This window comes from Bidens hawaiensis, unplaced genomic scaffold (genome assembly GCF_021521415.1).
Source record: "Bidens hawaiensis isolate Kalapana, Puna unplaced genomic scaffold, B.hawaiensis_p1.1 tig00002423_1, whole genome shotgun sequence".
Classification (NCBI taxonomy): domain Eukaryota; kingdom Viridiplantae; phylum Streptophyta; class Magnoliopsida; order Asterales; family Asteraceae; genus Bidens; species Bidens hawaiensis.
In genome coordinates, this window is record NW_027491133.1 from 653996 (window position 1) to 666590 (window position 12595).

Genomic DNA, 12595 nt, shown 5'->3' on the forward strand with positions numbered 1-12595 from the left:
ACAAACTGACTTCGCATCAACTTGCAGCGAGTTTCTAGTTTAACGTTTTGGTTATGTTTTTTGCTCAAATTAACGGTCCCGTTGCGAAGCGCGAGATCCTAAATCCTAGTATCTTCTCCCCCTCACATATCTGCCATACATTTTACTATTCAATATTTTAATAATTTATTAATTATTATAACTACTAAATCATTAATCATAATTCCATATATAAAAAATAATGGTTTTTGTTTTCTTTATTTTAATTTTTTTTTCAACTAACTAAATATTTAACAAGCTATATTTTTAAACACAAAACTTGTTTTATTTGTCGGTTAAACAATTTTCTTAAACTTTGCTTTCAAAATTTATATAGTTCATGTTTACAATGACCACAACTTTTTTAACAATTTAAAATATCCCATCATTGCACGGTTTTATATTCTTGTTTCAATGTTTGATATCTCGCATTTAAAATATTTTTATTGTCTTAGTAATATACGTTTACGAATTTTTGTTGGTATTGCTGATACTAACCGAATTTGCATGGGTTCGCAGTTGTAGTGTGCCGTATTTTTTGGTTCAACATAGATAATTTGTTGTATCATGGTTTAATGTTTTTAGTTATGTTCGATTTAACGGCCCCGTTGCGAAGCGAGGGATCCCAAAGTTACTATACAATTTACTATTCAATATTTTACTTTTTTTAACTGATTAAAATATTTGACAAACTATATATTTAAACACTAAACTTGGGCAAGTGTCAGCTTTATATGTTTTATTTGTCAGTTAAATTATTTTCTTAAACTTTGTTTTCATATTTTTTATAGCTTGTCTTTATATGATCAAAACTTTTTTCATGATTTTAAAATATACCATCGTCGCACGGTTTATATCCGCATTTTAACGTTTGATACATCGCCTTTAAATTATATTTTTTGGCTTACTAATATATGTTTACGAATTTGTGTTGGTACCGCTAGTATTAACCGAATTTGTGTTGGTTTGCAGCTGTAACGTGCTGGTGTTTTTGGTTCTACATAGGATAATTTGTTGTATTTAGGCGTTGACTTCTTTTGTTTAATTTTAATGTCTTAACTTGATAAAGATTGACTTCACGTCAACTTGCAGCAATTTTAAGGTTTAACGTTTTTACTTATGTTTTTTGTTCGATTTAACGGTCCCGTTGCGAAGTGTGGAATCCTAAATCCTAGTCACATTTAAGAATATGGCTTGACATTATACCATGTGTAGTGCGGTGCTTTCCCACCTAAGAAAACAAAGCGTCGGGAACACCACCCACGGGACGCTTTGGGGGGGGGGGGATGGTGGAATGTGATTGGTGGTCTTGTTTTTTGTTTTATAATAAACTAGGTTATTGACCCGTGTATGACACGGGTGGAAATATATAAATCGTTAAACAACAACAATTGAAAATTATAATTTCATAAAGAACAAAATAACTTTCGTTTTACAATTAACACAAACTTGAAAATTAAAATTTCATAAATAACTAAATAGTTATGTGTGGTTGTTAGATAATTATCAGTTGCTTTAATCATAAACTATAAAGTAGTATTTAATCGTATGAAGTTAAATACAGCCAATTATGTATGCTAATAACATTATAATTCATGTTAAGTTATAATACAAACATTAAATTTATAAAGTTACAATTGCATGTTGAAGAGTGAAACTTGCATATCAAAATAAGTTTAGGAATTTAAGTTATGAATAGAGTACAACTATAAATCATATTAATTATTAATATACCAAATATACGTGAAGATTTGTCATGATGATTGTTGTAGATGTAGATGTCCAAAATAGGTGTATCATTAGTCAAATTGCATGTTGGTAGTACAAATGTGTGTAATAATGCTAGTAGGATCACATTGACAAAGATTCCTTATTTTAAAGTTAAAAAAAAGATGTTATTTTTAAACCAACAGTATAAAGAATAAACATAGTAGTTGGTTTAAACTTATAATCCAAGGAGAATATAGAATACAAAGGAAAACAAAAATCATTGATATCCATATGAAATTAATTGATAAAAAAATACATAACATAAGGAAAACACAAATTCATTGATATCCATATCAAGTTCAATCATGACAAATAAAACCAAACTCACAATGTCAAATAAAGGACAATAACCTCAAAAACATCCAAACTCAAAACCGAAAAAAAAATCCATAAATGCATGCAAAACGTTTAATTTATTACGAAAAAAATTTAGTTATTAATACCACAAACAATGTTAGTTATTAAATATATAAAATGAGGATGAAAAATTTTTTACTAAAAACAAATATATTTTTATAGAATAATACCATCTCATCTTGTAAAATCATTTCAATGCACCAATCATCTCCAGTTTTATTGTTGTCCTTCAAACGCCAAAGTCTGAGAATACGAACCTTCAGTACACAGTCGTTGTTGGAAACATCCAGATCCTTGAACATGATAATGTTTGATGCTTCCATGTTGCTGTGTCATAAAAAATAAGATTAAAGCAAAGATTAAAGATTCAATAACTCATATTTATAATTTGAAGAAAATTAAAAAAACTTGAGAATGACAAAAATATGAATGTTCAGGAAGGAAGTGAGAAATGTGAGATTTTCTTTATTCGGTTTTGTAGTATTTATAGATGAACATATTCCGTTTCAAAATTTGAATTGTTAGATTAAAAGGAAAGGTGTAATTATAGTAAATTTATGGAATAGAATTATGGATTTCAAAAATGTAATTGATAATTCATATTTAGTTAATTTGAAAGTAATAACTGATTCTAATTAGAGGTTGATCAATAACACAATATCAATAATAAGTCATAACTCATAGCATACGAATGAAATGATATTACAATTCATGTTTACAAAATTAGACATATTAAGTTGATTTTAGAATCAGTTACACATTAAAAATTAAATATTTAACAAATACCATAATTGTCAAAAATAAACATAGGAAACATATCAATATGATCAATATGAATTAATTAAATAAAATGGACGATTCATGTTTACAAAATTAAACAAACTAAGTTGAATTTGAATTCAAATTCAAATTCAAATAGGTAAAAGTTGTAAACTTATAGTAATAATATGATTTAATAAAAAGCAATTACTGTTAATCAAATTTGGAAATAGTTACACATTAAACAATTTAAAATACTAAGAAATACCATAATTTATTAGGAAACATGTCATCATAATAATTACATTCAAAATATAAGAAATATCATAATTTAAATTTTTTAGCATTAGACATTAAACAGTAAACATTACATATTAAACAGAGGAAACATATAAATTTACATAAATAATTAACAATTCAACCTAATAAAACCTAAGAATGTAAAATACTAACCTAGGTTAATAATCTAAACTATAGGTTAAAAAAATTACATTAAACATTAACCATTAACCATAGAAAACATATCAATTAAACATAGTAAGCTAAGAATGTAAAATAATAACCTAGGTTAATATGTTAATGTAACACTAACCATCGATGTGAAGATACAAACATAACAATGTAAAATACTAACCATCGATGAGAAGATCTGAGAAACAATCGCCATGGATCTTCTGAAATCGTTTCCAGGATCGAATTAAAGCAATCGTTATTACCCAATACCGTCACTTGCCCAATCCGATATCCGGTTTCGATTTTAAATGAAGAACATAACGAAATCATTATCCGATTGATATACAATAATGGCTTATTGAATGGAGGCTTTGGTTAATTAGGTTAAAAGGTTTGGTATGAAAGAACGCGTGTATTGAATTGAAGATGAAAGAAAACAAAATTGGAAACCGTGTTTCTCTTTCATGGTTACATAACTATTTTAATTAAGTATTTTAATTATTAGTATTTTTGAATTATTTAATTGGTAAGAAAAATAGAGAAGTTGTAGTTATATTTGGAAGATATGGAAATCGTCCAATAGAAAAGGGTCATGTGGAGGCAAACTAATTTGTTTTAATAGTATAGTAGGATTTAATAATAAATAATATTAATGTAATGATTTGAATAAGTTCCATCAACTAGGCAACTACATCCATTTTAGCCAAAAAGCCTTAATGCTGATGTGACACCACATGTTGCGCAATGCCCACAAAAGAGCGTCATTCACTGCACATGATCTTATCGACATCGTTTCTTAATTTAAGAAATAAAATGTAAGATTCATATTTTTTAAAAGTTGGAACTTGATTTAATTTCGTAATTACTATTTTATATGAAACAAGACCAAACATATTATACAATGATGTAATGGGAAAACTTCCAAAATTGTCCACATTTTAATAAATAGATTATCAAACTAGCCTTTTTTTTTAATTCCACAATGTTCTATCAAAATTGTATGTGGAGACAATTTTTGAACCAAATTTAGTTTGATCGGCGAGTTTTAAATTAAATCCGTCTTCAGATAATTTTTGAATCAAATATGTCGGCGTAGACAACTTTCAGACCAAACCCGTTAGATCTGACAACTTTTGAAAAAAACCGTTGGTTTTGAAATTTTGTTTTTTTATATTTTATTATCATAGTTAATTTTACTCATATTTAGTTTTTCCTTTATAACTTTAAGTATAAATACTTATAAAAATTTGAATATACCGTTGAGACGAACTGAGTTTTATCTACATGCCGATTTTACTCAAACTGAGTTTGGTCTAGTTTATGTTAAAACGTTCAATAAAAACTTGACCCGACTAGATTTTGAATAAAACTTATGTCGGCGAATAGATAAAAATAAGCTCGTCTCAACGGTATACTCGAAATTTTATATTTCAAAAGTTATAAAAGAAAAACAAAATATAAATAAAATTCATTATACTAATTAAATATTAAAACAAAACTTAAACAAATTTGGACGCAAACAACTAGGGCAACAATTTTTGTTGCAAAATTCATGAATTCGACGAATTTTGATACAAAGTTCACGGATGTTTTCAGACACCTGACACGTGGCATAGTCCTTGGATAGCGAAAATCATCGGCACGAACTCAAATGTGTCGGCTCCGACGGCTTTGTATGCGGCATTTATGAAAGTTAAAATTTTTTTGAGCCATATTTGATTGAGAAAATTCTCAAAATGACCAATTCATAGAATTTGTTTCCAAGTTTATCCCCACTAATTCAAGTTTCCAACTTCGTCCCTTTGTTATCTCGTCGCTGACGACATGATAGCGAACACCGACGATGCGTTACTGAAACAAATAGGATAACGACACGTGGCCGGAATCTGTGTTGACGATGCGTTATGTTGCTAACGTAGGGTAGCGGCGATGCGTTATGTTGCTAACGTAGGGTAGCGGCGATGCGTTATGTTGCTAACGTAGCGAGGCGTTATCACTAACGCATCGTGGAACCCTTGTGTTGCCATAACAAGGTAGCAGCAACATAACGCATCGCCACTAACCTACGTTAGCAACATAACGCATCGTCAACCCTATGTTATACGAACATAGGGTAGCAGCGATGCGTTATGTTGCTAACGTAGGGTAGCACCGATGCGTTATCCACTAACGCATCGTAGAAGACCTATTCCGGCCACGTGTCGTTATCCTATTTGTTTCGGTAACGCATCGCTGGTGTTTGCTATTATGTCGTCGACGACGAGTTAACAAATGGACAAAGTTGAAAACTTGAATTATTGGAGATAATCTTGGAAACACATTTTTTAAATAGGCTATTATGGGAATTTTCCCTAGATGATTTCCCTCTATCTTTAAGAGGCCTATTTTCAGAATTTTCTCTAATATCATACTATAAAAACCATAGTGAAAATTCCCAAAATAGCCCATTTATAGAATGTGGTTTCAATTTTGTCCCTTTAAATTCAAGTTTCCAACTTTGTCCCTTTGGTATCTCGTCGCCAGCGACATGTTAGCGAACACCGACGATGTGTTGACATAACATAGGGTTGACATTCGTTATGTTGCTAACATGTCGCCAGCGACGAGATACCAAAGGGACAAAATTAAAAACTTAAATTTAAGGAGACAAACTTATAACCACATTCTATAAATGGGCTGTTTTAAAAATTTTCTCAAAACTATAATATAACACTTCTTCATGAGTCATTTAACACATAAAAATTATTATAAATATTTAATTTAATAGTAAAGCACTTTTCATTCTAACATTCTACATATCTAACATTATGCTTTACATCAAATCTTTATATTCTATTGTTTGTTTGAACGTCGATTGGATCGAATACTAATACCCAGGTGAGTTTTTATGATACGTAATTTTAATCTTTTATTATATTGATTTTAACGCTCAACGTCTGATCACCATGAAACACCATAAAGAAGGGAACCACCATCATAGAAAAAGCTTATTAAGACAAATTTCAAACCTAAGACCATATAATCACAAGTTTTAACTATCAACCCATGCCATTGAACAATAAGATCTCAAACCTTAGCGTAAAATATTTGTATTCTATATTTAATCTTTAAGAGTTAAAATATTTTATATTTTAATTAACTTATACAATTGTTGCATAATTATAAATTTATCTTATAATCAAAAAACAAAATCTAATTGTGACCTTTAAAATGAGTTTGGAATTTAAGTTATAGTAACATATATTTGAAGCTTATTGTTTTAAATAAAATAACTGTTTTTACCAATTTGATGTGTCAAGAAATAACTATTAACCATTAAAATTCAATAAAGAAATAAATATTGATTTTCAATAAATATTATAAAATCCAATTGAGAAACATCCGCAAACAATTTTATAGAGACTAGCCAGGTGCTCGCGTGATGCAGCGGTGTATGCGACCAATGTTAGTACACTCGTAACCTCGGTACGTGCGTAACCCGACTTTGGTATGTGTTTAACGTGACATCAGGCGTGTAACATGTGTCAGTAAGCGCATCACACAATGCCTAAATGTTAGCAACCCGGTATGTATATATATTATATCATCCACTTAACGAATGCCTGAACGTGCGTTTGGTGACAAAAATCAAGAAGCAAAGATGCAATATAGAGCAATTTCAAATACATTGTTTTTAAACACAACCTGTTTTGACGCGGAACCCATTCCGACAAAGTTTTAAACTGAAGCCCGTTTCTACCAGAACCCATCCCGACCCGAACCAAATTAACCATCAGCCGAACCCACCCGATTCATTACTGGTACAAACTGGTAATCATGTAATATGTTAGTTTTAGAACAAATAACTATAACAATATCATACTTAAGTTAATAAGAATAAAATTCTCGTTTTTATAGTAGAATTGTTTAAAAAAAATATTAATATGTGAAAAAGTTATGGTTGTTTAAAAGTCATGGGGGTAGTTTGTTTAGAATAATGGGAAAATGTGTAACTATTATTTAAATTAACAAAAGTTAATCAAAGTTCAAGGGTAAAAACTGTAACTATTTTAAATAAAACTAAAGAAACCGTGAGATTAAGAGTTATAGAGACTATTTTGCCATTCACTAAAGTAGTACTATATGCTTTGTGGATTGTAAAATTCATAAAAATTTGCTCTTATTTTTGTACATTGAGTTTTCTTTATATATAGTATAGATAATTTACACGAAGGACACACCATGTGACTAACCTTTTCAATTAAAAAATATATATATAAATATGAAAGTCATTTTTTACATTTTTTTAACTGTTTTATTTAGAAAGAAAGAGGATAGTGACTACACTGGGTGAGAGGAAAGTCTTAACCCAGCCAGTAGTCAACCTAACTCAACCACAGTTAAAACTCCAACCACTATTCCAAATCCAAAATCCCCAATTCCAGACCAGTTTACTCCCACCAATGCACAAAGTCCAACTCTCCAAAGCATAACCCACCTAAACCCAACAATTACCAACATGTGTAAGGCTGAGGGGTGCGGAGCGCGAGAAAGGGCGCAAGAGGCGAGACGCTCGCGCCCCGGGGCGCGAGGACCACACCACCGAGGCGCGAGAGGGGCGCGAAAGGGGCGCGAGCGCGGAAAAAGAGGCAGGCGCGGGTGGGGTAGCGGCTGGGGGGAGCGTGAAAGTGGTCTGGGAATGCGTGAAAAGAGCCGTTGGGCTCGTTTTTTATTAAAAAAAAAAGATTTTTTTACTCTATATAATACCATACATTGCAACCAATATCAAACCAAAATCAAACCCGATTTTTTCATTGTGTTCAACCTATATCAAACCCAAACCAACACCAATATCACATACCAATATCACATACCAATATCTCATACCACACCCAAAACCCAAAATCAACCCATCTTCCAAACCTTTTTTTAAAAACATGGCTGGAAATTGGTACCCAAACCTAGAATCAGATTACAGTTACGACGATTTATGGTCGGCACCAGACCAACCGATGTTTTATTCGGGGTCGCAACAACCATCCAACATACAACCGTCTCCTAACTTTGTAGTTCCGGAGACACAAGAACCAGAACCAGAAGGTGAAGCTGCGGGACAAAGAAGACGCGTCCACCGGAAAAAACAAGTTGCAACGGACGGGTCGGGTTCGGCTTCGACTGGAAGGGCGAAACGGAAAATCACTCCGTGGTCATCGGATGAGAAGGAAGCCCTGTGTCGGGCTTGGATAGCCATTTCTGAGGATCGGCGTTGCGGTAATTGTTTTAACGTTTTTAAAAATGATTTTAAAAAAAAGTTAAATAAAAAAGTTAAATGACTTACAAATTTATTTATGCATTTTGCAGCCGACTACCAAAAGAGCAAGGTCTTTTGGACAAAGGTTAGGGAGACGTTCTATTCGCTCGTTGGGAGTACAGAGCGGAACCCCGATATGATTTCGGGTCGGTGGACCGAAATCAGAAAATTTGTCGGCTTGTTTACTAATCTGTTCAACAGGAACGCCGGTCGTATGAGACCAAGTGGCAGTGACGATTTGGCGGTCTATAATTTCACTGTCGAAGAGTGGAAGCAGGAGTGCCTGCGGAGGTATGGGACGGTGAAGACGTGGGACGGTGTAAAGGTGTGGGAGAGGTTGAGAAGGTGTTCCAAGTGGGTTGAGCTGGTGGCGCCGGACCTTGATGCGGAAGTAGGGCCGAAACGGACTAAAACTAGTTCGTCTGGAGCGTACAGCACTTCCGCCGGGTCGGATTGCCGGGTTGGATTCGACCTAAACGTTGCGGGGGAGGAAACGTCTTCACCGCCGAGGAGGCGGCCATTGGGAAGGGACGCCAGGGGGAAAAAACCGGCTGAGGGGGAAGCCGTAAACATCAACGATCTTGTTGAATCCCTCAATAAATTCAACAAAACCATGGAGGTGGTCTCTATTGACAAAAAGGAAAAAAAAAGAATGAGAGATTTGGACTTCCTTGCAAGAGACTTCAGCCACCTAAATCCGGTCGACCAAATGCTGATGGAAAAACAAAAGGAACGTATCCGGAAGAGGTTGATCGAAGAATACGAAGCCGAATAATAAGAATAATGTTTTTCTTTAGTACTTTAATTTTTTTTTATATATTAATGTGTTTTTTTAATTAATGTGTGTTTTTTTAAATAATTTCTTGTTTTTTTAATAATACGTTTTTTTAATACATTTATAAAAAAATAAAAAAATAAACCGCTCGCGCCCCCTCTCGCGCCCCTCCACACCATGGCCCGGGGCGCTATCACCACTACCAACACCCATCTTATCAAGTTTCTCTCTCTGCCACACGTCACAATATTATTGGCTGGAGCCCCCACTCACGCCCCCTCTCGCGCCCCCCACACCCCTCAGCCTAATGCATTCACCACCTTTAAGTTCTCTCTCTCTTTCATGCAAAAGCCAAAGCTCAATCCCATCATCATCATTGTGCCAATAGAGCCATCCCTGACACATATCATGATTGCACATATCACCACCCTCTTTCTCTCTCCTCCTATACATATACCCCTCTTTATATGTATATATATCTAGACATAGACATATAGGTGTTGTTGGTGTTTTCTCTGTGACCACCCCAGTGAATTAACTTCTGAGACACCAATTGAAAAATAAAAGCCAGTGAATACACCAAAAAAACCAATTGGAATCACTCTCATTTGTCCCCCTGCCCTGGTAGAGAGAGAATCACTTTCTATTCTAGTGAGAGAAACACTTCTTCATGGCGGACAAACACGACGGACTCGCCTTAAGCCTGAGCTTGAAATGCACCGAAACGTATCCGCCGCCACCACCGCCTCCTCCTCCTCCTCCTCCGCCGGCAGCACGTTTTCCGGCGAATCTGTTACCGTCCCCACCGATGTCGTTTCTTCAACGTCACGTTGCCAATCACCAGAAGCTTTCGTTCATGATCGGTCACAACGTTCCTACCACCACTGGTAAGTACAACTCACATTACATGACGAATGCATGTGTAACAGTATAAGATATAACTTCACCAAATAAACACACACGCACACATGCGAATGCACGTTTACGGATAACCGTACAGATTCATTTAATGTGAGTTTTCTGGCTCCAGCTGTGAAATTTTTGAGTAGGGTTCAGGTCCCAAATTTTCGTTTTTAGCAGGATTGGCTTTGCGGTTCGAAAGGGGGTTGCGGCGCAACTTGTTGCCCGTTTGCCTGCCACTTTATTGTAATCGTTTTATAGTAAATTATATAAAACTTCTATTGTGATTTAAAAACTTTTATTCACTGTGTGTAGATCTGAATTCAGAGATGAGATCTTACCAGCGAGTGATCGACGTTAACCGTCCGCCGCCGTCAACGTCGCAACGTGAAGATGAAGTTTTCGTTTCGTCACCGAACAGCACGGTGTCCAGCGTCAGCGGTAAGCGAGTCGAGCGAGAGGATAACGAGGCGGAGCGAGAGTCAAGCTCTCACGGCGTCAGCGGTGACGACGAGGACGACGGTGGAGACGCGTCGGCGGCGAGAAAGAAGCTCCGGCTGTCGAAGGATCAGGCGGCGGTGCTGGAAGATACATTCAAAGAGCATAATACTCTTAATCCGGTCAGTGGCACTTTCGTAATTTAATTCAACTTCAAACCTTCTATTATTGTTATTATTATTCTTCTAATTAATTTTTTGTTTGTTTTTAATTTTATTAGAAGCAAAAACAGGCATTAGCGAAACAGCTGGATCTGAGGCCAAGGCAGGTGGAAGTTTGGTTCCAAAACAGAAGGGCAAGGTAGGAAATTCACTCTTTTACCAAGGGTAAAATCGGAATAACAAATATTTATTGTACAAACGGACAATGCATGGGTTGTCTTTACATGGAGGGTACTATAATTAATACGCATAGTACCACTAATCCTTCCTTTTTTTATTAATACTGTATAGCATTCTGAGAAAGTATAACTCGTGCATTAAGAGTTGTACATTAATAAGCCTATTGTTTTTAAACTTTAGTGTACTATAAAGTTTGAAATCCGATTTGGGGTGCCAGTGTTAATGCACTGGGTACAAGTGGGTAGGATTTGACCATATTAAGTACCTTGGTACTTTAACATGAGGGGTTTGTAGTACATGCATGCATCATTAGTTGTACATTTGGCTGAACATTTTTGGTTGGTTTTGCTATTCCAAGTTAGTAGCCAATAAGGGGTATGAAATGGCATTGATTATGATGCCCTCATTAGTCCTAGACCAACTAGAATTGACATAAAGTCAACTCATTTAGTACCAATGAGTTTATATTTTCAAGAAAATTAGTGTCTATATATTTGACCCTTCAGTGGTAGATTTGCCTGTAAGGGCAAAATGGTCTTCTAAGAAAGTTTTCAATTCTTGGATATGTAACCAATATCATTTTGGAAATGTTACTATGTTATAATTGATTTTAATTAATATAATTATATGTATTATATTATGATTTTTTTTGTTGTTTATTTAATGGTTTATAAAACGTTCGGATCTTGTAGAACGAAGTTGAAGCAAACGGAGGTCGACTGTGAGTACCTAAAGCGTTGTTGTGATACGTTAACCGAAGAAAATCGAAGGTTGCAAAAGGAGGTTAATGAACTTAGAGCTCTAAAACTATCTCCACAATTTTACATGAACATGAACCCGCCAACCACATTGACCATGTGCCCACAATGTGAGCGTGTAGCTGTGTCATCGACCTCCACGGCCACCACATCCTCTACCATGGGTTCAACCGGCGTGACCAAACCGCTCCTTGGCTCGACGCCATCCAACCACCAAAAGCAGAACAACCTCTTCCTACCGCGGGCCTCGATCATCCCTCATCGGGCAGTCGATGGGCACCATCCTCGCTGGTAAAATTACAAATTTACCCTTGGGGATGACTGGCAAATGGGTAAAAATGTGGAGATGTCAAATGTGATGGGGAATGATTTTGTTGGATTAAAGTGAGATTTGATGTAGGAATGGGAGGGGGACAATGTGGGAAATTGGTTTTTTATTTGTCTTGGTGTTCTTGTTTTTAATTTATTTGGATTTTGATGGGTTGCTTTTAGAATCTAAAGCTTAGTCATGTATCATGATGCCTATATTGTGTCTTCCCCCATGCTATTTGGATGTGGGACCACACAATTTGAGGATAACATGATTGGTCTGTATATATTTGCTAGTATTAAAATATGTTGTGTTGTTTATGCACTTACCCATCTCCATCTCATAATTCCTTCATTTCTTAATCTA

The 12595-nt window shown here is 34.8% G+C and overlaps 1 protein-coding gene across 1 annotated transcript; it reads left to right on the forward strand.

Annotated features, from left to right (window-relative positions):
- Positions 1 to 10091: 10091 nt before the first annotated feature.
- LOC143619264 (homeobox-leucine zipper protein HAT4-like) lies at positions 10092 to 12509 on the forward strand. The gene is made up of 4 exons (XM_077091232.1): positions 10092 to 10309; positions 10638 to 10942; positions 11041 to 11120; positions 11854 to 12509. Exons 1-4 carry the CDS (start codon positions 10093 to 10095, stop codon positions 12212 to 12214), a joined length of 963 nt encoding a protein of 320 aa, XP_076947347.1. The 5' UTR covers position 10092; the 3' UTR covers positions 12215 to 12509.
- Positions 12510 to 12595: the final 86 nt, after the last annotated feature.

Bases quoted from the DNA above. Each gene is read 5' to 3' on its own strand.
- LOC143619264 (XM_077091232.1), top strand. From the start codon at position 10,093: ATGGCGGACAAACACGACGGACTCGCCTTAAGCCTGAGCTTGAAATGC. The intron at 10,310-10,637 runs GTAAGTACAACT...CACTGTGTGTAG, and splicing joins CAACGTTCCTACCACCACTG to ATCTGAATTCAGAGATGAGA. The intron at 10,943-11,040 runs GTCAGTGGCACT...TAATTTTATTAG, and splicing joins AGCATAATACTCTTAATCCG to AAGCAAAAACAGGCATTAGC.